At 38.2% G+C, this 24,871-nt stretch overlaps 2 protein-coding genes and 1 long non-coding RNA gene across 5 annotated transcripts in view; 1 reads left to right on the forward strand and 2 right to left on the reverse strand.

The window, feature by feature from the left end:
- LOC129738523 (uncharacterized) overlaps positions 1-24,871 on the reverse strand; it is a 93,083-nt gene that overhangs the window by 37,398 nt on the left and 30,814 nt on the right. The gene's annotated exons all lie outside the window — the stretch shown is intronic.
- LOC129738527 (uncharacterized) lies at positions 15,457-16,491 on the forward strand. Its single transcript, XR_008735534.1, has 4 exons — positions 15,457-15,628; positions 15,689-15,840; positions 15,908-16,059; positions 16,121-16,491. It is a non-coding gene; the product is annotated as an uncharacterized LOC129738527 (long non-coding RNA).
- Positions 17,118-18,026, reverse strand: LOC129737796 (uncharacterized). Its single transcript, XM_055728957.1, has one exon. It carries the CDS (start codon positions 18,024-18,026, stop codon positions 17,118-17,120), a length of 909 nt encoding a protein of 302 aa, XP_055584932.1.

Genomic DNA, 24,871 nt, shown 5'->3' on the forward strand with positions numbered 1-24,871 from the left:
AACAATAATGAGCAAGCACTCGTTGCCATTTTTTAAAGTTTCGGTTTCGCGTGTTATGATGTCGTTCTCATCTGGATCCGGATCGAGCCTTATCTTGAGGCGGGGGAAGTTTGGCCTGTTTAACGGCTCAGTACGGCCCGCATTTTGTCAGAAGCAAAAGAGCAGCAGGTCTCAATAAGAACAACTACGCCGATAGCTCGCAGAGCAGCAGCAGCAGCACCGAGGAGTACGGCAATAAAACGGTCAGGAAAATGCTGTTCCGCCGGTGGGAAAGTGGATCGCTATAAGGAAGCTTCCGGAACACCATGGAGAATGGACTACCTACATAGAATTCCGACCAGCAGTTCCAAGGAACCGAATTCCTTACTGAATAGGACGAGGTAAAATTTTTATTTTTTTTATTTTACATTTATTACATTGTTGTCCGTGTCGAAATTTTATTGTAACGATTTTCTTTCATTTCCACAGAGGCAATACGAGCTTCGCCTTCCAGGACATCTAAAAAAATCGAGGTCAAATGAAGACGAAATGAAAATACGAAGAGTCTGGGACTCGTTTTATAAAGAGTGCAATAAAAAGTGGTTTTAAATTAACTCTATTTTTCGCTTGAGCGTCTTCTGCAAATGCCGGTAATGTTTACCGAAAACTGTCAAATTTTTGGTAATTTCTTCTGAAAACCATAAAACGTTCGGCTATTTCAGATAATGATGCGCAGTGTACATATATCGCGAGATGATTCGATTCTCGCGATATACTCTGCGCATCATAAGCTGAAATTATATTTGGTATATATCACCGAACTTTAAAAGTTTTTCGGGTAAACATTACCGGTTCTCCGTTGTTGAACACAGTCAGTTCGGTAACTATCTACCAATTGTTCGGTGAAACAATGAGCTGTCAATTTTTTGACAGATCATCCCAGATAGGGTCAGCCAAGTTTCGGTATTTTTTACCGAAAAAGGTCCGCAATATTTGACAACTGTCACTTTTCAGCCATGAAAAAATTACCGAACAGTTTAACGAACTCCACATGTTAGGAATTCGGTAAAATAATTTCCGAGCTCGGTAATTTTCGTTTACTGTGTATGTGTTGCAATTCTGGCAGAACAATTTCACCACGTAAAATTTAAACGAAAGGATTGCGATAAACAATCACAGCAAGTTTGAAATGTAAATATTAAGAGCTTAATTTGCAAAGCATAAAAATGTTAGCTTTCGCTGAATTCAGTGAATTTTACATCAATGAGAGGGAACAGCAGTGAACGGTTAAATCTGCGAATCGATGGCCAACTTGTTCGGCAGCTAAACAAATTTCTCAGAGAACGCAACGGGCGGAGGCTGAAAGTCGTATAGGGACAAGGGAACAAAAAACGAGCGAGAGGCGTGAGGTAATGTTTGCTCAATTTCTCAATCGAGTTTGAACATATTTTTATGGAAAGGCACTCACATAACTACCCGGCACTAATTTGTGGAATGAGTGCTAGTGAGAAAAAAGTTCAAGGTATGTGTGAAATCTATTATCGCACTGTGACTAACGAACTGAACGGTTTCCATTGGCTAAGATGAACCGGAAAAAAGAAATTGAAGAAGAATATGTGTGTTTCTTTCTTTACCATTTAAAACTAGAAGGTACAAGCAAGCGAGCTGTTAATCAAACAGTATGGGAAATTTGTTTTTTTTAATCAAACATCCAGCTGCCATATTCCACCCTTCTGCTAAAATGACTCCTGCCACATCAATCCGATCTCCAGCTTCTTTCAAAATTTTATTAAATGTTAAAACTTACCATTCCAATCGGGGCACCAAATCACACACACTATGTTTCACAACTCACTTATAAAAATACAAAAGAAAAAAATTGAGCCCCCCCGTTCAGCCTGATTCTAAAAAAAATGTCCTGGCGGGATTCGCCATTGTGCAACTTTTGCTTCGTATTCTACTGGCTGAATGGATGACTCGTGTCCTGCCGCAATGAATGTCGTTGGCTGACTGATGGCACATCCACTTGTATAAATAGACAAGAGCTCAAGGAGAGAGAGATGGGATCTTTGGGTTAAAGTGTGTGTATCAAAGCCAATCATCGGCTACACAATTGCTTTCCTGGGATTCGATTTTCTCTGGCTTCTGCATCCATTAAACTACCGCGAACTGCTACTACTTTTTTGGCTGTTCGAACAATAACAACGCTATCTTGAGTCAAAACGATTGAACTTTTGCCGCGAAAACAGTCGATCTGTTATTTTTTTATTGGGGCCGTTCAGATAACACGTGGACAGAAAAATGAGATTTTTGACACCCCCTCCCCCTCCGTGAACAAGCGTGGACATTTGGCAAACCCCTACCCCCTCCCCGGATGTCCACGTGGACAGATTTGAAATTGTTTTTTTTAACTCATTTTACACTACTTTTTGCCTATTTGTTATTGGAATGGCTGATTTAAAAAAAAAAAAGAAATAGCATTACCTGATATAAAATAATTTTAAAATTTTGAAATTTCTCAATTATCAAATTTATTACTTGCTTTCAAGTGGTTTTTAATTGTTTAAACTTAAACTGGAAAGCATTGTAATTTTAAGATTCAAACAGTAAGTATGTCCACGTGGACATGACCCAAACCCCTACCCCCCTCTCCGTGGACAAGCGTGGACACTTCAATACACCCCCCCCCCCTCCCCCTAAGTTATCCACGTGGTATGTGAACGGCCCCTTGCTTTAGATGTATTTTTAGACGAAAACTTTATTTTTCGATCAGGAAGTGTAAACCCGATTAGCAAAGATCATAATAATAATATGGCCGAACATTGATTTTCTATTTAACAATGAATTTCATCATTAAATCTCAGTATTTATGAACCACTTAAGATCATAGCATTACCACATTTTTTTAGGTGACCTTGAAATATACAGTTGATACATAATATTTCAAGGTTGCCAAATAAATGGGAATCACAGTTTAACAGTGATTTTCTTGTAATATTTAATTTAACAGTGTTTTTCATGGTAACACTAGAATCCAAACCATGCGAAAATTGATAAATTTTTGCTTACTTTGCATATTTATAATTTTTCGTGCAGATACAAATTTTCATTCGATGCGCGCCATTTTCCCGGAAGATTTTATCTCGTTTTCCCCGGATAAAACCAGATTATCTGGACAATAAGTTCTAGGCTGAACCGGAATTTTTGCGGCGGAGACGATGACGATGACACAAACCCCAGTAGTTGTGGTAAGTACATTTGTTGAACTTTAATAGTAGCCATCAGTTAATCGAAAATTGTCTTTCCAGGAAATGGAGTTATGCCGCTCGAGCCGTGGATGGAATTCGATGGCTGAATTGAGTAGAGGTCCGAAGTTCCGGATCTCGCCTGGGACATAAACATGTGGCCCCCCAAGATCTAATTACTCAGGAGGAGGCTCACCGAACTAAATGATATACAAAGAAAAGAAGAAAAAGTGATAAAGTGAGTGAATATATGTTATACATGTGTATTTAAAACATTTCTAAAATTAATAAATATTTTCAAGCCTATAAAAATAGCTCTTCCTTTGTGTCTTTTCGAAAAGTCGATAAAAACAAATTCCATGAACCATAAAATTCGTGTTCTAAAATGTATGGGAAAAAGTTGATTTTTTCATTGTTAAGTTGCTTAACAACCCCCTTTTTTCATGGTAAAATTTGCCGAAACCATAAATTTCACTGTCAAAAACTATGAATTTGACAATACATTCAAGGTTTTATATACCATGATTCGCATAGTGCCAACCATAGAATTCATGGTTGCGTAAAAATGAAATTCATGGTCTTTTCACAATGTTTTTCTATTCGGGAAGTTACACCAAAAAAACTTAATTTTACACTTTTTTTCAAAAAGCAATTAAAAATAAATTAAAAAGAGTGTAAAATTATATCTTTTTTCAATTACACTCGGAAAAAAATAGATCGCTCTCATTTTAGATTCCGTATACTTTTAGAAATTTTTTGTTGTGTACTGATACATATATGGCTTACATCACGAGAATAAAAGTCACTCGTTCACAAAATTACACTAAAACCACTCAATCCATACCCGAAGGACATCCAACAAACACTTTTTGCTGCATAAACGCTGAAAAAATATTGTGGTTCAATTTTTAATCAGAAATCTGGCTGAAAGAAGGCCTCAAAAATTCATTAATTAACGTGTCTTCAGCCTTTAATCATCTTGATCTGGAGAAGTTATTCAGCAAACGTCTTTAAACGTCAATTGACGGATCAACCCAAAAAATTAAAAAAAAGGCCAATGTCCGTTAGATGTTTCGCACCCACTTTTTCCCCTCTGTGTTGTTTTTTTTCGTTTCAATTACCCCGAACTTAAGCATGCCGCAGTACGCAGAACCAATCATGAAGTCTGCGGCGGGATGATAATTTGTCGATCTTAAGCGTCCAAAATGCCTCTCAACCGAAGTATTGTGTGAGAGAAATGTTTTTTTTTTACGGTTTTAGGCACTGTTGCAGTTTATATCGACTTATTTTAACACTTTCGGATGAATTAAGAAGCGCGGATTGACTTTCAAAACACTTTATATTGTCTTCAAAGATATGCCTTTTTATTGTACAACTTTAAAGAATCACTTAACTTGAGCTTTCGACTTAATCTTTATTTTATATTGTGGAGCTATATCCGGTCTCTTCGGTGGTTAATTTTTGACTGACTTGATCGTCAGCTGATCGGGTGTTGATCAGCTGTGCTAAAAACTGCTGATAAATTTGCTCTCAATTGGTTCGTTCTCTCTCGTTATGCTTCAGCATTATGAGACTGATTAATGTGGCTTAAATTTACGCGTTAACAGGCACTAAAAATAAAATTTAAAAAAATCTTCTCGTCTGCTAAATTTGAAATCATAAAACATGTCATTGAATAAGGAAAACGAAAATTCCCCTCTCTTTACAATCAAGCCGCCATCATGCAGGACAGTTTTACCACAGAGAACAGACATACAAGCTAGCCCACGAAACTTGTGTAAAAATCCCAACACCCTTTTTGAACCAATTTTTTATTTTTGGTTGGGCCACCAGATGTCTCCAAACACATCAAAGAGAACTGTCAAGCAAAGCTGAATAAGTTTAAGTCAATTTTCTATAGGTCGTATGAGCTGCTTGCATGCTTCTAGAAAATCGCTATTGAAGTTTCGTAATACGTTCATCATGTCGCATAAAAAAAATAATCATAAAAGTTATTATCTTTTTCCATCAAATTTGTTAGAAATACAAAGGTTCAAACAGCTGGATGCTTAAGTTATATGTGAAAGTAACCCGCTTTGAGATGCCTAGAATCAGTACTGCTGTATGTTCTTGTATTTGACTGGACATAGGATATGTGCATTTTCTAACATAAATTACTGTTCAAGAAGTGAGAAATCTAATACCAAAGCTGTTAGTTATCTTAACTGTCATAGTAGTGCAAAAAAAAAGAAAGTGAAATTCCTCCCAGTTAAAAGTAACTCTGATTTAATGTATTTAGCAATAAATTAAAGTCGTCCATTTTACTGAGACATTGGACTCATTTTTTGTGAGTTCATATACGATTACGTCTTTTCAAAAACTGGGTACACGAAAATTTGATTTGTAACTTTTGAACGGCGCAATAGATGGCACTGTTTGTAGTCAATTTCTAACGTATTTTTTTGTGATAGCATTTGAAATTTTACACACTTTTTTGACGATTTTTGTTCGAGCTTGTATGTCTGTTCTCTGTGGTTTCACCACAGTTCACAGTCTGTTCAATTCTAATGGTAGCGAATGGTTGAACAAAGGCTGAAAAAGTGTTATGGAAGCAACCTTTCAACTCCTCCCATTGGCTGCACTGAGACTTGATAACAGTTTGTCTTTATTCAACCAGTAAGCTGAAGCAGCAATGACGCTTTAGCTCAGCTTTTGTTCATCAAATTGCCGTTCTTAAGCCGCAAAATGTTAATTGGGCTTACTTGTACCAAAGACAATTATTTTTAAGACTTGAATCTTCCGGAATTCCATTGAAATCTTGATTCTCTATGTTGTTGTTTGTTCTATGTGTTTTTTTTTCTGTTCCGTTCCGCTGGCATCCCCTTTGGCGTCATTCCGTGAGCTTTCATCGGATTAGCAGCAGAGACCAAACAACTCGTTTTTGTGGAAGGCGAATAAGTTTTTTTCTCTTCCTGCCACGAGATCCCGAATTATTGCAATCCATTGCGAGTACTAGAAGGAAAATAATTTGTTATTATAGGTATTATAATCCTCAATAAATCAAAACATATATTTTTAATTTCGTATTAGGTTATTATCTGTTTTATGGAAATTCTCAACACTTACAAAAGAAAACTACGATGATTGTGAGCTGGCTCAATGATTCCTTCATGGGAGAAGGTGTTACTTTCCGGAACAAGGCCAGTGCAAATGATGCAACGGTTGAGGTATCCTTTACATTTTGATTGCAGGATTCGCTGTCCTCTTTTCTATCTATGCAATTATTTAATTTCGGCTCGTTGACCTCTTCCAGTTGGCGTTTTTATCCCGTCGTGTCAGGTACCGCGCACCAGCAGCCCTCCTAATACTCGCAGCCGGATTGATATCGATTTACTGCAATAAAAATTATAAGTAAATGAATATGGTAAAGATACTGAGATAAACTTACTTTGTTACATCTGATAGTTTGGACATGTTGGAGTAGATCGACCGGAGAAACCAAAAGGAGTCTTCCCAGTCGACTGTTGCTGGATTCCTACCTGAGATGATGCTGGAAAACTGCTGCTGCTGAGCAACTATCGGAGGCACAAAACTTCCGAATCAAAACGGAATACAAAACATCCTAATCAAAACTAAACAACAAAACGACAAAACATAAACAAATATCCATTTGAAGTTTCTTGCGTTTCTTGTTTTTGAAACGTAACTATCAGTCCAGGGTATTCCGGTAAACATATTCTGCTGTGAGCTTGATGTGATTGAGCATTGTATTAAAGCGGCTGGGACAAATTCTTTTTTCAAACAGATCGTTAGATTACCGGAATTCCTCATGATTTCATCGTGGATTTGATTCTTCAAGTCTTGGACCAACTTCAAAAAATTTTTCGAAGAGTAAATTTGTTTACGTCTAGTCACTACAAAGGGTTGCTTCGATTCCAATATTTTATAACTGATTAAAAAGTCATAAATTCAATTTGAGCGTCTCCAGGGCCGCTTGCAGCTCATCCCTGCTCTAGATTAATTTTAAACCCCTTTTCTCGTCTGGTTCTGAGAACCAACCAATTCTTAACTATAGTTCTTGAATTTCTCGATTTTTAAAACTAAGTAGTCGTACATTTGGTTGAATCCGATACCTTAAAATGGTAGATTCTGCATGTTCAATAAGTGATTGAAACTGAGCTAGTTAGGTGCGAACATATTCAAAGCAATGCATGAATTCCCACCCGATGATGTTTGAAGCTCGCTGGATTGGAAAATCAAACAAAGGTGAAAGGGTCAAGTGAAACCTTAAACTTGGGGGAGGTGTACAACTGAAAGGCTGGCATTATGAACGAGAAAAGCTAAATAATTACCATAAGACTAATGCTACGTGTGCTACGTTCAGTGACCTTGTTTTTCACACAGTGCAGTGCAGCTTAGCTGGGCTCTCAGTTTATAGGAAATTCAAAAGTAATTACGATACGAGTGAATAAAATCGTTTGCAAAAAATGCACAAAAGGAAAGGAACGATACACTTCATGTGGCTCGAAACATCTTTTCATTCATTAACTATTGTGGGAGCGGTATTTGAATTTCTCTGCTTTTTTCCTTCAAGGTCTGTTTTATAGTCTACACTACACCATCATTGATGTGTGTGGGGAAAACACAAACAAAGTCGTAAATCAGGTAGCGTGGGCAATGTTGGATAATGTGTGTTTTAAGTTATAGCGAATTAAGATATAAAGACAATTTTAATTGCCGGCACTGATTGAAAAATGAAGCATTTAACTAACAGAAGATGCGGCACGAATGATCATCGCCATTCGGATATCACTCATTACAACGTGATATAATATCTTTTGTCTTATAACTTAGGTCTCATTTGTTTTTTTGACTTGATACCAAAAAAAATTAGGATATTTTGTTTGAACCGGCTACTTCAAATAAGCAGTAATACCTGGTAATACACAGTTTACTTCAACGCTTGAAAACTGGTTCAAAAATTCAGATTCAAATTTGTCATTACTTTGAAATTTTCTCAGACTTTTGTTCAAATGAATTTTCAATCAGTGTTCCGAAAATCACTCATTTTCAATGAATGTTTCTGATTGCACTTCGCAACTGAAAGTACAGCGGTCGGGGGTTGTTCTTGATTGCTACCAGTGCTGCAAATTTTCTGAAAGCACAAATGATATTGACTGTGATTTTCTATCAGTGTAAAAAGCTTGAACTGAAATGAACTGAACAGAAAAGTCAACAAATATAAAAGCCTCTGATCGGCTCGGTCATCTTCGTGCTCACGGCAAGCTTTGTGAGTATGTCTATCAGTCAGTAGAAAGCTCACTCGTAAACCCGAACTAACTTGTTTCACTCGATTGCTACGAAAGCGTCTTTCGCTTAGGCGTTTCTGTCACTCACTGCATTCGATCAGTGAATGCAGCTTTAGCATTCAATCAGTGTCAGCTAAAGTTGTTGATAATTTAAGTAGGCATTTGTTTTTGCCATTTTCAAAAATTGTGAAATGGGATTCGAAAAGAAAACACGATTTGAAATTCGCTAAGACTATACGATTATTCAGAGAGGACGGGAAGAGAGATGAATATAAATTTCTTGTTGACGACATGGCGAATATCTGACAAATATGACAAAAGTTTTACAATTGGGGTAAAAAATGACAAAATGTAATAAATATGGTGAAAACATGACAAAATTACGATATTTAGTATGACCAAAATCTGACAGATAAGACAATAATTTTACTATAAAATGACAGCAATCTAACAAATATGGCAAAATTATGGCCTAAATATGACAAAAAATTAACTATAAAATGACAAAAGCATAGCATAGCATAGCATTGGGTGACTACACACATCTTGAATTGGCTGATACACGAGGTACATCTAACAATCAAGCCTAACACTTGATGCCAAAATGAGTACCTGGGTTCAATACTCATTTCAAGTGTTATTATTGAGAATCAGTGTGATACCATAATGCACACCGTGACAAGTCAATGCAATCATATATGGATAATCTGCTCTGCGACGTAGTTTCACCTCCCCGTGGTGCAGAGTGGAAACGTGTCTACAGACTCGTCACCTGTAGATGTACGGCCAAGAGAACTACACGTCACACTTGGTACAGTCAGCTACCGACGGGCTGCGTGCCGAGTGGGACAAAAACGTGGTGCGACTGGGCACCTTGGTACCAGTGCTCAGTTGCAGGAGGGAGGGGTCGTAACGTGTATCGGGTAGTCGCGACCCCGATATGCGGGACGACCAAATGTTCGAGCGGGTGTTGGTCGAATTCGCGTGTCAGGTGGTCCTAGCCCTGATCCGCGGATATGACCGACTCACGACGGGCAGAGGGGCCTTGTGCCGTAACATGTGGCGCCCAGTGGATGGGCCTCAGGATGAGTCTCGAAGAGTCGAGATGGAGAAAAAGGATGTGTGGTTATCTCCGGACCCGAGGAGAGGCGAGTTGTTCTGGTCTCGAATTGGGTCAAGAGACGTGATGATCGAGGGCTCTCGAGACACGAGGAGAGGTGGGTAGAGTCGCCTCGAATCGTGTCAAGAGGATGAGTGTGAGAGGGTCTCGAGTCGTGAGGAGAGGCGGGTCATGACGTCACGAATTGCGACAAGAGGCCGCATGTGGGACTCGAGTCACGAGTAGCGGCGAACGGACTGCCAAACCGTAAGTCGTGAATCGTGACAAAGAGTGGTTGAGATTGCTGGTGTAGTACGAATAAAACGAGTAGTTGCCGTGGAGCGCATTGCGCGAGTATGGTCTCCCATTCCTGGGTACAGCCTTCGTTGCAGGTCCGGATGGGAATTATGGCCAGAGGCCCCAGGTGGATTTTATGGCGTAGGGGTACATAGTATCATGAGTCGTCCAATTGCACCCATGGACCCAGAGTAGCAAACTGGGGGAACGCGGTGGCTCGCCGTGCCTTGGAATGCAATCCGTAAAAAGGATTTACCACCTGGGTGATCAACTAATAAAAAAAAATATAGGGATAATCTGGACAGCGAAATTAACTTTTCAGGTGCAAGAGAACTCATGCGACCCTACATACAAGGATGCTGTTTCAGATAGGTAGAGGGATAGTTTGCGTTGAAAGGAAATCCTACTTGGCCTTTAGGATTGATGGGTGAAAATTATTTAAATGTACACAACACAGATAATTAAAAATGGAAAGAGCTCACCAAATTGTTGTTGTTGCACAGCATTTACACTCCTCCCTGGAATCGTTAACCTGGTTCCTTAATCTTGCATAGCTGTATAATCCCGGGTCAATGTCCACCAGATTTCGTCATCCACGGTGAAATAGCAACTTAGTTGGTAGGTCATCTGTTTCGGCAAGGAACTCATCGGGGAATGTTTAATTTGTTCTTCAAACGAAGGTTTTTTTTTCTTCGTTTTTCTGGGATTTGAACACTTTCGCGTTATTCATCCCCTTCTCCTCCGTGGCAGTAGTTTTGAATGATAGGTACACATTTTTGTGGTTGGATGTGTATATGATTACTCATTTTTGATGTAATTTATATCTGATCTATCAATTTGCTTTTTTGCAAAAAGAGAAGAGTTTTCTTCTCTTCGGTGGGGCAGTTGGACAGTACCTGTCTGAGGCTGCTTCCAATACCAGATTCATTTCTGGCTTGTAGGTAACAAGGGCAGTATAAAACTATGTGTTTTATGCTTAGGGGAACCTGGCAAGTGTGAAATCGTCGCCTGGTCCGGGCAATGTTCTATTGAATACTGACTCCTTGAGCGGGTTGCACGCTTCTCTTGCGAAAGTCTCATGATGGTTCAATTCAACCCATAGCTTCACTCATATTGTACTTCACTTGCTTTCATCTATATTATGAGTCAATACTCAGGATGCCACATCCTCCCCTTGCATAATCAAGATTTCAAAACAAGCAATACAGGTAATACATTTGTGATTTACTACATAAATATAGAATTTTCATTTTCTTTATTAACGCTTGTTAAATATTTGCAAAACTGTAGGTCTGAGTTTAGATTTTCTTTTCAATAAATTCATTATAATGTCCTTATTTCATTATTGTCGTATGTATGAAATTAATTACAAACTCCAACGAAAGTTTTTCAGATGACGTTCTTCCGTTATTTACTTGCGCAAAATGGCCTTGCTTCTTTGGCAAACAATTAATCCACAATCGACAGTACGATCCCATGTTCTCCCCTTTCTTAAAAGAATAATAAAAAAATATTTAAGTTGTGATGAGACGTTATTATAGATAGCTTGATTTTGATTTTTTTTCATGAAGGCAAAATGTAAAAAAATATAATCCCATTAGCCTTTTCTTTATTCCTTTTTATGTTTATAAGATACAAAATTTTCAGAGCAGGATTTTTTTATTGCTATTTTTTTTCAGTGTTAAGAGTTGTCAAGTAAATGGAGAAATATTCTGATAGAGAGATGTTTCCATGCTATGTGTATATGTACGTTTATGTGTGTATGCTCGTGTATGTGTGGATTAAAGAGACTATAGTAAACAAAGAGGCACCATATGATCCCTTTCAAAATAATGAACTTGCAACTCTGCTGTAGGGCTGCCTTTAAGACTGCTTGGTTTTGCTCGATTGGAATGACACTGACAGAAAATCTAAAATTCCAATCGTGATATTTCGTCTCTTTGTTTACTATAGGAACATTAGTGTGGATAAATATCGGGAAAGGAACTGTTGCCAAATGTTAAGAATTTGAATCAATTTACTTTTAAATTATTTATAATCCGACTTTCAACTGAATACAAACTTTTTTATATAAATATAAACTCTCGAAATACAAATAATTTTATTTTTATTACAAGCTTAATATATATTTGAACGTTTATTTCTTTCTTTTTGTCGTGGACTTTATTTGACTTATTAGAATTTTTCTAAACCGACCTTAGCTGATATTCGGCTCAAGTCCGTTTGTCATGGGCTAAATCCGACTAATATTTCCATTCCAGCACTGCCATGAGCTGATACTCGGCTAATATGCGTATGTCATGGGCTAAACCTGACTAATATTTCCATTCCGGCACTGCCATGAGCTGATACTCGGCTAATGTGCGTATGTCATGGGCTAAACCTGACTAATATTTCCATTCCGGCACTGCCATGAGCTGATACTCGGCTAATGTGCGTATGTCATGGGCTAAACCCAACTAATATTTCCATTCCGGCACTGCCATGAGCTGATACTCGGCTAATGTGCATATGTCATGGGCTAAACCCGACTAATATTTCCATTCCGGCACTGCCATGAGCTGATACTCGGCTAATGTGCATATGTCATGGGCTAAACCCGACTAATATTTCCATTCCGGCACTGCCATGAGCTGATACTCGGCTAATGTGCGTATGTCATGGGTTTAACCCGACAACTATTTTTCTTTCCTTATTTATTTATTTTTTTATCTTCGGCACTGCCATGAGCTGAACTCGGCTGATGTGCTGTTTTTTTTTAAATAGATATTCAGTTTTAAGTTTAAGTGCTGATATATTTTTTTTTAATGATGAACTGTCTTTTCCGTTCTTAACATCACCGCATTACACCGACTTGTTAAATTTAAAAAAAAATACAGCAAGTATTTTTTTCAATTTATCATCAATAATTTTTTTTTTTTGTGAGTTTTGTCTCAATTTTTATGTCATTTTTTTTTCTTAATTCTATTCTATATTTTCATGTCGTTCTTCATTTTGTTCCATTATATTTTTACTTAATTGCCATACTTATGTCTTTTTCATTTTTATTTTAATTTTTATTTTATTTTTTTTTATTTTTAATTTAATTTTTTTTTTTGCTAACGTAAAACTTTTCTTTTTTTTTATAATCTGCCAATTAAAACAAATATCATTAATTGATGACAATCATATAATAGCATTAACGAAGAAACATATTGACATGAAAGAATGAAAATTCAATCAAAAACTTTAGAAATTTGATCAGTGTTGTGAAAATAAAGTTCATGTATTCATTCAGCAGATAACCATTAGAAATATTCCAGAACCTATTGCTCATTGTAGAAAATTTTCACAACCATTTCAATGAAATATGCATGGATAATACGTTACCCAGTTAGATGTTATAATGCATTAAAAGAAACGAATAAAGAGCTTTATTATTTTACAGTGTATTCAATGCCAACGATGTATGAGCAGCGCGGATGGTCAATGAATAATTGACTGTCATTGACGGGGTAGATTTTCAGCCATGATTGAAATTTAATTATTTTAAGAGGAGAAATAACCGTGAATTTGTTTAATGAAATGAATTTGCGGCTTTATCGGTGAGGGTTAAAGAGTTGAAATGAAAGACGGATAGAAGAACAGAAGAAAATTCTAAGGTGGTGAAAAGAGCGAAGAGCATTTGAAATAGAAGCTTGACCACATGCTAAATTCTTTGTCCCGCATCAATTAACTGTATTGAAGAAGTAGTACCCAATAGAGAAGGCACTACATTTTTCGATACAGTTAATTATGGATGGTTCGACCGCCATGTGAGTGTGCACATGTGCCGAACGGACAAAAAATTTTGCATGTGGTTGCTCTGTTAAGTCTTCTATTGTGCGATATCGTTCCATCGATGGCTAGGTAGATTTCTTATTTTCGTTTTGTGCGGATGTTCCAACTGGATTGAGTTGTCGCATACGGTCAACGGTCAGAAATCTTGGCCTAACTATTTTCGATTATCGGAACGATGTTTTGTAATTGATTTTTCTAGCCGAATTATTTTTATTATTTTAAGAGGAGAAATCACCGTGAATTTGTTTAATGAAATGAATTTGCGGCTTTATCGGTGAGGGTTAAAGAGTTGAAATGAAAGACGGATAGAAGAACAGAAGAAAATTCTAAGGTGGTGAAAAGAGCGAAGAGCATTTGAAATAGAAGCTTGACCACATGCTAAATTCTTTGTCCCGCAACAATTAACTGTATTGAAGAAGTAGTACCCAATAGAGAAGGCACTACATTTTTCAATACAGTTAATTATGGATGGTTCGACCGCCATGTGAGTGTGCACATGTGCCGAACGGACAAAAAATTTTGCATGTGGTTGCTCTGTTAAGTCTTCTATTGTGCGATATCGTTCCATCGATGGCTAGGTAGATTTCTTATTTTCGTTTTGTGCGGATGTTCCAACTGGATTGAGTTGTCGCATACGGTCAACGGTCAGAAATCTTGGCCTAACTATTTTCGATTATCGGAACGATGTTTTGTAATTGATTTTTCTAGCCGAATTATTTTTATTATTTTAAGAGGAGAAATCACCGTGAATTTGTTTAATGATATGAATTTGCGGCTTTATCGGTGAGGGTTAAAGAGTTGAAATGAAAGACGGATAGAAGAACAGAAGAAAATTCTAAGGTGGTGAAAAGAGCGAAGAGCATTTGAAATAGAAGCTTGACCACATGCTAAATTCTTTGTCCCGCATCAATTAACTGTATTGAAGAAGTAGTAAGAATCCGATAACTCCACTCATATTTGTGTATGTGTACGTGATCTATTCACGCACGGTTCTGAATACCGTTTTTGTAACGTTGGAAGAACGTTTTGTCAAATCTTGTAATAACTATTATTGTAAATGTTAAGGTACAAGATAACTTTAAGGAAAACTTTAGCAGTAACTGTTTGATGCACTAAAAACTTTTCTACAAGTGAATTTTATACGTTATCTGAACTGTTTGTGAAACAGTTCCTCCATATAAGTGTTTAAACCGTTTTTAACAATTACATAACCTAACGACATATTAAAAATACTGTGAATTCGGATTTCACGGTTCAACTAAAGTATTTCACAGTTTGAATAATCGTTTGCTAAAGGTTATTTTACGCTTCATTAAATAGTCGTTTGACTATTTAAGAAATCGTTTGGATACAATCCTTATTTATGCGGGTAGCCTTCCAGTCTTCTAAGCCAACGGTCATGAGATCAAATCCCGGTCACGGCATACATAGTACACTTTCTGTGGGTTGGTGGTTTTAGCATTTGTAAGATGCTAGCCATCATATCCTCGAAAGATGTACGCTTAGAGTTAAGTGAAAGGAATCTCTTCGAGGAAACATTAAGTTTCATTGAGATCCTGTATGTGTTTGTGTTCGTTTTTTTTTCGTTTTATGAATTACCTAGATAGCTGGCACTTTAAAATGAGCGTGTACGCTTTGTTAGCTTTTTTCGCATACTTCCAATTTTCGTGTATAGATTTATTTTGAACGCGCGCCAAAAAATTGAAAAGAATTTCTTCAATCCGATTCAACGGATCCGAGTGTTTGGAAAATGCCACGATGGTGCTGGTTCCTGGGCTGCCATCGACGACGAACATAAACATACTTGATCTAACGAATTTACAGCATCTGGGACTCTCGGGGGAGGTACCCTCGGTTCATTTACAGTTTCTGCTATCGACTGCTCATCTCAATCGTTACAAGTAAGTAAAAATTCAATTAACCATTACTATTCACCTATTTTTTTTATTTCTCCCACAAAGGCTGCTTCCCGATGGCACCGTTTGCGTTTGTCTATCTCAAACTATACTGGAGACTGTCGGTACGGGTGATTCCGATCGGCGCATGAGCACCTCGATCAACGTTGCCATTTAAGATCCGATCTCGTGGGCAGCGGAAACCGACGGAGATGCAAGTGAGTTTATTATTGCTGGCTAGAAAACATATTTGTTTACTGACGAAATATTGTTTCATTTTTCAAGGTCATCCATCGGAAGCGGTTCATGTGCTGAGCATTGTGGTCCGCGACATGGGCGATATGGATGATCTTCAAATGGAACAAGTGTTCGGTTCATTCAGCGCACATCACCTTGGAGAGCTGATGAGTTCCAAGTTCGTCAGATCACTTGAAGAAGTATATTGAATTTTGATTATGTATTTGGACTTGCTTTAATAAACTTGGTTCTATTTTTCAGGCGTCAATTCCCGAAATTTTTCACTTATCGTGCCCGTGACAACTTTGAGGAAGATCAAATCTATCGTCACTTGGAACACGGCGTTTGCCTTCCAACGAGAGCTGAATCGTATGAGAACTTACGAAATGAAAGCTTTGCAACCGGTCAACTGCTGGAGGCAATGGACAAACTGGAAGTTGCCTTTTCACATCCACAGGCTAAACGGATAGATTATACCCATATGTCTCTGATTTGGATCCTGTTAAGAACGAGGAACTATGAATTATTAGTTCGATCAATGGTCATATACCTCCAAAACGACGAACTGACCGACAGATTTGTAGTTGCTCGAACCAAACACCTGAATATTCCAGCAAAACCTACCTGAAATAATCGGACTATGGATATAACTATAAATTAAAATAAAGTTATTTTGAATTCCTTTTTTCTAATCAAGCAATTTGCTAAAGTTATTTTCCGTTTCAAGGAATAATATTCCTGATTAGTCGTGCTTTCGAATAAAAATTTATCAAGTTTATTCAAAAGCACAACTTATCATGAATAAAATTCTTTGAAATGAGTAATAACTTTAGCAAATTGTTCCAAGCAATAAAAACATAAATTATTCATGGTAAACCATGAAATTTTACGGTTAAAACCATAGTTAGTACCATAGAAAAACCTTGATTTCCATCTTCGTTACAACAATGTTAATAAACGGATGTTCATGGTTCTACTATGAAAAAATGGAAGCTATTTTCACCATGAACTTCATATTTTTCAGCTTCCGAATGTATGGGAAATCGCCATTTTTTTCATGGTCACGCTGCATAACAATACCCCTTTTTCATGGTTATTTTCGTCAAAACGATGAAATGTATGGTCGAAAACTATGAATTTCAATGTGTGTTCACGGTATCGTGGACGATAACAATCATTGTGACAACCATACAATTTATGGTCTGTGAAAATGAAATTCATTGTTTTTTCATGGTGCAATTCTATTTGGGCGATCAGTTCAACTTTCTGTGGTGTTTTTTATCTCCCTAAGTTTATTTTGAGATAAGTTGTTCCACACCTGGGACCATGATATGTTGATATGTCTTTTTACCCATTGAACGGCGTCAGGAGCGGGTATTTGTTGGATTGGAGGGTTGGGTTGACTTCCAGCCGAGGCAAGGTGATCAGCTTGCTCATTGCCAGGAATTTTAGAGTGTCCAGGAATCCAGCATAGGGTTATCTTTTTTTGGATGGCGACTTCTGAGAGTTGAGCTATCCAAGGGTGCTTTATATTTTCTGCAGATACGGCTTTCAATGCGCTGGCAGAATCCGAAAAGATAACGGATCCTGTGGGTGGACAACAGTTTAGTCCTTCGGAGCTGAAGACGGTGCAAAAAGATGGCAGGGACAGTGCCAAATTTACATTTTCACCAGTTATACCACACCCAACTTTGCCATCGGGTGTCTTCGAACCATCGGTGTAAAATCTTGGAACGTTCTTATATTTGCTTTCAGTAAGATGGTAGAATTGTGGCAACACCGTCGCTGGGTTTGTGCCAGCCCTTATTTTGGAAAGCAGGGAAAGGTCTACTTTAGGAGTTCCTGCATTCCATTTGAGCAATCTCGGGTCGTATCGTGGACTGATGGGGGGTATCGATGCGTGGATTTTGTTAAGGAATGTTTGGGCACGACGAACCATGGGAATATCCTGATCCCGATCCAGCGACAACCATCGAATGGTCTTGATAGACACAGCTTTTGTGAGTATGTAGTTGAACGGTAGCTGGCCGCTTTCGGCCATCAGTGAGGGGATAGGGCTACTCTTAAAACTGCCGCTGATGCAACGTATAGCTTGGTTGTACATGGGTTCTAATTTTTCCAAAGTTTTTGTTTGGTCGCGACTAAACAATCCAACTCCGTGGAGCATCGTTGGCAGCAGCCAACCGTGAACGAATAGATGCAACGATGAGCGGGATCCGGCCCCGTTAGGGTTGCAGAGTTTTTTCAGGATATTAAATTTACCCTTAGCGGTGTTTCGAACGTTGTTAATGTGCTTTGTGAAACTAAGCCGGTCGTCTATCCAAACTCCAAGAATTCGAGCTGAACGAACCAGAGGGATGTTTTTATTTATTTATTTATTTATTTATTTATTTATTTATTTATTTATTTATTTATTTCGCCAAACATTGTAGGCTACATATATAATAACTTAAAGCTAGGGACTACAATTTTCAAATAGGCTTAATAATAATGATTTTTGTTTACATTTTCAAAGTCAGGTTCTTCGGTGCCTGTTACCGTAAAAACCTTTTTTCAGCTGCTGTTTTGACATAGTAAAGTCTATGTTCTCATAATATTTATTGTAACTATACATTAAACAATTCATTGGACTATATTTTCCATAATCAGTTCGAGTAGAGGTTATAATGAAAAGATTTCTTGTTCTTAAATGACGGCAAGGACAATAAAAGTTTAATTGATTTAGTAGATAAGCAGACTGAACGCGTTGATTAATTATGTCGTTTACAAAACAGATTGCAGCAAACTCTCTTCTTACACTTAATGTTTCAATGTTAATAAGCAGGCAACGTGATTCATAGCTAGGTAATTGGCTCTGAGACCATCCTAAATTTCGTAAAGCGAATAGAACAAATTGTTTCTGGACTGATTCTAAACGGCTTTTATGTGATATTTGAAAAGGCGACCACACAACGCTACAATACTCAAGAATGGATCTGACATAAGCTGTGTACAATGTTTTTATTGTGTATGGGTCTTTGAAATTATAACTAAAACGTTTTATAAATGCTAACATACTGTTCGATTTCTGAATTATTGAGTTATAGTGATCTACAAAGGTAAGTTTTGAGTCCAATATAACTCCAAGGTCTCTAATCTTGTTGACTCTCTCGACAGGATCATCTCCCAATTTGACAATTTCATATGACTGACATTTTCTTCTAGTAAATACAATATTTGAACATTTTGCCACGTTAAGTTTGAGCAGACTTTTAATGCACCATTCGTTAAATACATTAACTTCGTTTTGAAAGATTCTGAAGTCTTCTTCGCTATTTACTTTCATATAAAGCTTCATATCATCAGCATAAATTAGCACATTTGACTGCTTGAGAAGACAAGTTATATCATTTACGTATAAAATAAATAATAGGGGGCCGAGATGGGAGCCTTGAGGTACACCAGAAGTGACGGAGATACTTTTTGAAAGTGAACCATTAAATCTTACGACTTGTGAGCGGGTCGTTAAATAGGACCTTATCCATTTCAGTAGGTGTGAACTGAATCCTTGTTTATTTAATTTAAAAATTAACATGGGGATGTCAATGCTGTCAAAAGCTTTACTGAAGTCAGTGTATAAAGCCTGAACAGAATTACCGCGATCCATACAGCTAATATTATAGGTAACAAACTCCAGTAAATTAGTGGCTGTAGATCTTCCTTTAACAAATCCATGTTGCTTTTCAGTAATGTGAGTTTTAATTTGGTTATATATTTTTTCATTCACTAAAGCTTCGAAAAGTTTTGGTATGCACGATAAAATGGCAATGCCCCTGTAATTTTTTATGTCAGATTTTTTTCCTGACTTAAATATGGGTACAAGAAATGATTCTTTCCATACTTGAGGAAAAACACCTGATTTCAATGAAGAGTTAAATAGAAGAAATAATGGCATACTCAGTTCATTTACTAGATTTTTTAAAAGAAGTGGAGGAATTCCATCAGGCCCGGGCCCTTTAGTGCTGTCTAAGGAGGAAATGGCTTTACATATTTCTTCAAAGGAAATTGATTCGACTACAGTTAATGCCGTTGAATCAGAGAGATAACTAAAAAAGGAAGTATCACGATCTTGCTCGGAAAAACTAGTGTAAACAGTTTGGAAAAAGTCGGCGAATAGATTACAAATTTCGTCGGAATTTTGACCTTCTATGCTGCCAAAGTGCATGCGAGTTGGAAAACTATTGTTTTTTAATTTTGTTTTAACATATCTAAAAAAGTTTCTTGGGTTCGATTTTATGTTTTGCTCAATTTTTATATTATAGTCTTGGAAAGAAGTACTTAAGCGTATTGCTAGTAGATTACTGGCTTCTTGGTGTTCTAACTTAGTGACTAATGATGGATTCTTTTTCCAGTTTTTATGTGCCTTCTGCTTTTTATTTCTTAAATGCACAAGCTCTTTCGTGAACCAAGGCGGATTTTTGTTATTATTTGTTCGTCGCTTTAATTTTGTTGGAACAAATTCTTTGAGAATATTACCAAGAATTTTGTAAAAAATCTCTACTTGATTGTCTGTTGAGTTCTCAGCTCGGAATATTGTTTTCCAATCAACAACTTGTAATTTTGTTTTAATCATATTATAGTTAGCATGGAAGAAGTCAAAAGTCTCTATAAACTCATAATCATCTGGTAAACGTTTTTGATCAGGACATATGATTGAGAATTCGATAGCAGTGTGGAACACCTCGTTTTTCCAAATTGGATCTGAAGCTTCTACAACGCAAAAATCATCAGTCAAATTGGAAAATAATAAGTCCAGATATCGACGTCAGATATTCAACATTACGAGTGGAGGAATTTTTCGTAACCTCCTTCTATTGGGACCCATATGCAACAATTTTGATTTTTCCGGTGCAAACGAGAATCAGACTGTAGGGGCCCAGTTTGAAATCTTATCAACAGCGAATTGAAGTTTTTTACGGGCTAGGCGAGAATAGGGCGAGGAAGATATCAAGATGATGTCGTCGGCGTAGGCCAATATTTCAGTATCCTGAGGAACAACTTCAAAGACGGACTGGAGGCCAATCAGGAAGAGCGTTGGGGCTATTGCCGAGCCCTGTGGTAGACCGTCATGTATGACATTTGGAGGTGAGTATGCGCCGTCTATGTATACTCTGGCTGTTCTATCAGTTAAAAAGCTTTGAATATAACTACCCATTCTACCCACAATCCCCCATTCTTTAATCGAGGAGAGAATTTTGTAGCGACTGACTCGATCAAACGCCTTTGAGAGATCCAGGGACAAACATTCCACGTGTTGGTTTCTTGATAGTGCATTATCCAGTGTATTCTCAAATGTTGCCAGATGATCATCGGTGGTGAGACCAGGGCGGAAGCCAAATTGTCGGTGGTCAAGACGATTGGTTGACTCGAGGATTGAAACGAATCGTCGCTTCACCATACGTTCGAGGATCTTGCCTAAACAGTCTAGGAGCGTTATAGGGCGATAGCTATTTAGTTGGTGTAGGTCTTGATGTGGTTTGGGGATGGGAATAACGAGACCTTCCTTCCATTGGCTGGAAATATTTCCACTTTGCCAGATTCTATTCAGTATGTTAAGGAAAATAGTTTTCCCCAGTGGAGGAAGGTATTTAAGCAAAGGGTAGCCAATTTCGTCCATTCCAGCGGATTTTCCTTTCCCTTTCTCAAGCGCTTTTCCAGTTCTTTTAAGCTGAAATCAGCATTGTAGTCAAGTTGCAGATCAGTGGAAAAGTCGATTGTAGGATTGTTAGAACTGTGTTCATAGGAGGAGATGGAGGAGAAAAATTTGCAGAAGGAGTCGGCTAGAAGGGTGGGATCATTGGTCTATTGTTGATTTAGGAGTAGGTGGAAGCGGCTGGATCTGTTGACACCATTGAGGCGTTTCATTTTTTCCCAAAGTTTGGAGGAGGGAGTGGAAGGGTTTATTTCCTCTAGGATTTTTTTCCAACTGTCTTGTTTAGCCTTTTTAACTACAGAGCGAGCAGTCGAACGTGCTGCCTTGTATTCGATGAGAGCAGCTTCCATACGGGGATCGTCGCAATCGAGACGTTTAAGGAGTCTCATCTTTTTTCGGCGGAGTTTTACGGCATCACGAACATCTGTATTCCACCAAGGAACTGAGGGTCTTCCAGGGGTTCCGGTCGTTCTGGGAATGTGTTTTTTCGCAGTGTCACAATAGTTTAGAGAAAGTTTCGACATTATGTTGGGGTCCACTATGTAGAGCACTCTCGAGATCGATTTGATACCTGATCCAATCAGCGTCATCATATTTCCACCTAGGTCTAATGATAGACCCAGGCGTGTGGTGTTCCAGAGTTATCGCAATGGGGAAACGATCACTACCGTGGCAGTCTTCCAGCACGTTCCACTTAAATTTGGAGCTTATACTCCAGGAAACAAGACTAAGATCGATAGCGGATGTGTTACCGGTGGCTGGGCAGATTCTTGTGGGGAGGCAGTTGTTAAGTACAACTAAGTTTTTATTGAGCGCATGATCTACAAGGAAAGATCCCTTCCTGTCTGTGTGGGAACAACCCCATTCCGTGGAGTGTGCATTAAGGTCTCCCATAATGAGGACAGGTGTTGGTAGTTGGCTAACTATATTCTCAAGTTCGTTCTTAAACTCTTGAAATGATACTTTTGGAGATATGTAGAGTGAAACAACGGAGATTTCAAAAGGTGAGTAAAGGCGAATTGCGATTACGTTTAGTGATGAGTTGATGGGCAGAGAAGCGAAAGGATATCCAATTTTGACGGCGAGTCCGGCGCCTTGAAGGCCCGGTTGATGGCTGAGGTGGCTCAAGAGCTGAGGTGGCTGAGAGGCTCAACCCTCTCTTTTGAGTAGGAGGGTTGACCGGTATATTGTTGTTGGGAGGGTTGTTGTTTGTTGTCAGATTTATGTTGAGGGTATTGTTGAGAGCCATTTTTATTTAGATTTAATTGGAATGGACTTACCGGTCTGTTGTTGGGTGGGGGATTGTGTGTTACAGGGTTTGGAAGGTCCTGGTTTGTTGTTTGCTTCGGGGCGCTGTTCATTAGGGGTTGTATTTCTTTTCGCTGATCTGTCATCCTTTGACCCACGGTTGCGTCGGCGGCGTTTGGAATTATTAGAATTTTGACTTGTGTGGCTGCTGGCAGTGATCGTGGTGGTTTCCGAGGTTTCCGAGTTGTCCGTTTCTGTTTCGGTAGTTGATTCCGGTTCAGGTATTGCTAATAGTTGTTGGAGTTGAGCGCTGAGTTGGGCTACTTGCTGTTCCAGCTGACGGATTCGAAGGTCCTTCGCGTTTTCCATTTCCGGAATAGATGTGAGACGTTTCTGTATGGTAGAGGTTGACTTTTGACGGTTCCGGTGTTCTTTGACAGCGGCACCTTGTGAGATTCCCAAGTCCACACGGATCTTAACAATGTCCTGTTCCTCTTTCTGAACTGGACAGGAGCGGCTCATGGCAGAGTGGGCCCCGTCGCAGTTCAAGCAATGTGGTTCTTTGGAGCAGTCTTTGTGGGCGGCGGATTCTCCACAGTTTAGACATTTTTCGGGTTGTTGGCACCTCAGCTTTGAGTGTCCGAACTTCCCACATTTCAGGCAGAAGAGAGGTCTTGGGTAGTATGGGCGGGTTGGTGTACGTATGTACCCGAAATATATGAATTCCGGAGCCACTGTCCTATTTATTGTCAGGACCATCGAGTTTGTAGGAAAAGGTTTGCCGTCGATTTTCTTCACAAACCGATAGACCTTCGTGACCATGAGACTACACGTTGACATGAATTTAGAGTTGGGTGTGGTCCGATAATAACTTTTGTCCCGTCAATCAGTTCGGTGAGTTTCTCCAATCGGTTGGCTTGGTCGGTACTCCTGATCTTGAGCAGATAAGCTTCGCCGTTATTGATGGGATTGGCTCCATCAATCCGTCCGACGGCTCGGTCGATGGATTTGGAGATGATGAACGGGTTGTTGGGAAGTTTGCTGTTTTCAGTGTCTTCAGCTCGTAAAATCAGGAAATGTACATCGCCGTACAGCCCTTTCGGGTCCATCCAGGAGGAGATTGTGCGTCCGTTGTTTTGTTTGGGCAATTGGTTCCTTCCGGCCCAAGGTGGATTGGGATCCACCATCCTTACGGACTTTTATCCAGAAAAATCACTTTTCAAACTTCTGTCTGTGATGCACTCGAAATAAAACACTCGGGAAAAAAAGCCAGGAAGAAAGCTTTCAATCGGATGTCCCTGATAGTGAAAACAAGTCGCACAAGCAGGTAAGCGGATTGAAAGCGGAAAAAAATCACGTCCGAACGAGGTAATTGACGCCGAGTGAATGATGCGGCCGAGAAATTCGAAACGAAAGTTCAGGTTATCGAGTGTGGATTATTCGAAAACACGCTTTCAAAACACGCAGCGCATAAAAATACACACTGACAGCGAGACCGCATGAAAAAAGACGGCGTCAAACGAAGGTATTTTAAAAACTTTCACAAACTTATCAAAATTAACTATAAAATGACAAAATATAACGAAAACATGACAAAAATCATGACAAAAAAAACATGAACAAAACAGAACAGAAATATTACAAAAATATAGCAAAATTTTGACAATACAATAACAAAACATGACAAAAAAAAATACAAAAATCTGGCAAATATGACAAAAATATATCAAAATAAAGACAGAAATATGACATTGATTTAACAAAAAAATGATGAAAATTCGATAAACCTTAGTCAAAAATATGACAAATGTGTTAAAAATAAGACAAAATTATGTTATAAATCTGATAAATATGACAAAGTTATTACAAAAAATTAACATCAAAATGAAAAAAAAAAAACATGGCAAACTTATGATAAATTTGGTAAAAATGAAAACAATCTGAAAGATTTGACATTTGTCATATTTTTATCACTTTGTCATAATTTCACATAGTTTGACGACATTTTTGTCCCTTCAATTTTAAATTTTTTAAATATTTTAATCATCAATTGGTCATATTTATGTCATATT

The sequence above is a fragment of the Uranotaenia lowii genome, chromosome 1 (assembly GCF_029784155.1).
Source record: "Uranotaenia lowii strain MFRU-FL chromosome 1, ASM2978415v1, whole genome shotgun sequence".
NCBI lineage: Eukaryota > Metazoa > Arthropoda > Insecta > Diptera > Culicidae > Uranotaenia > Uranotaenia lowii.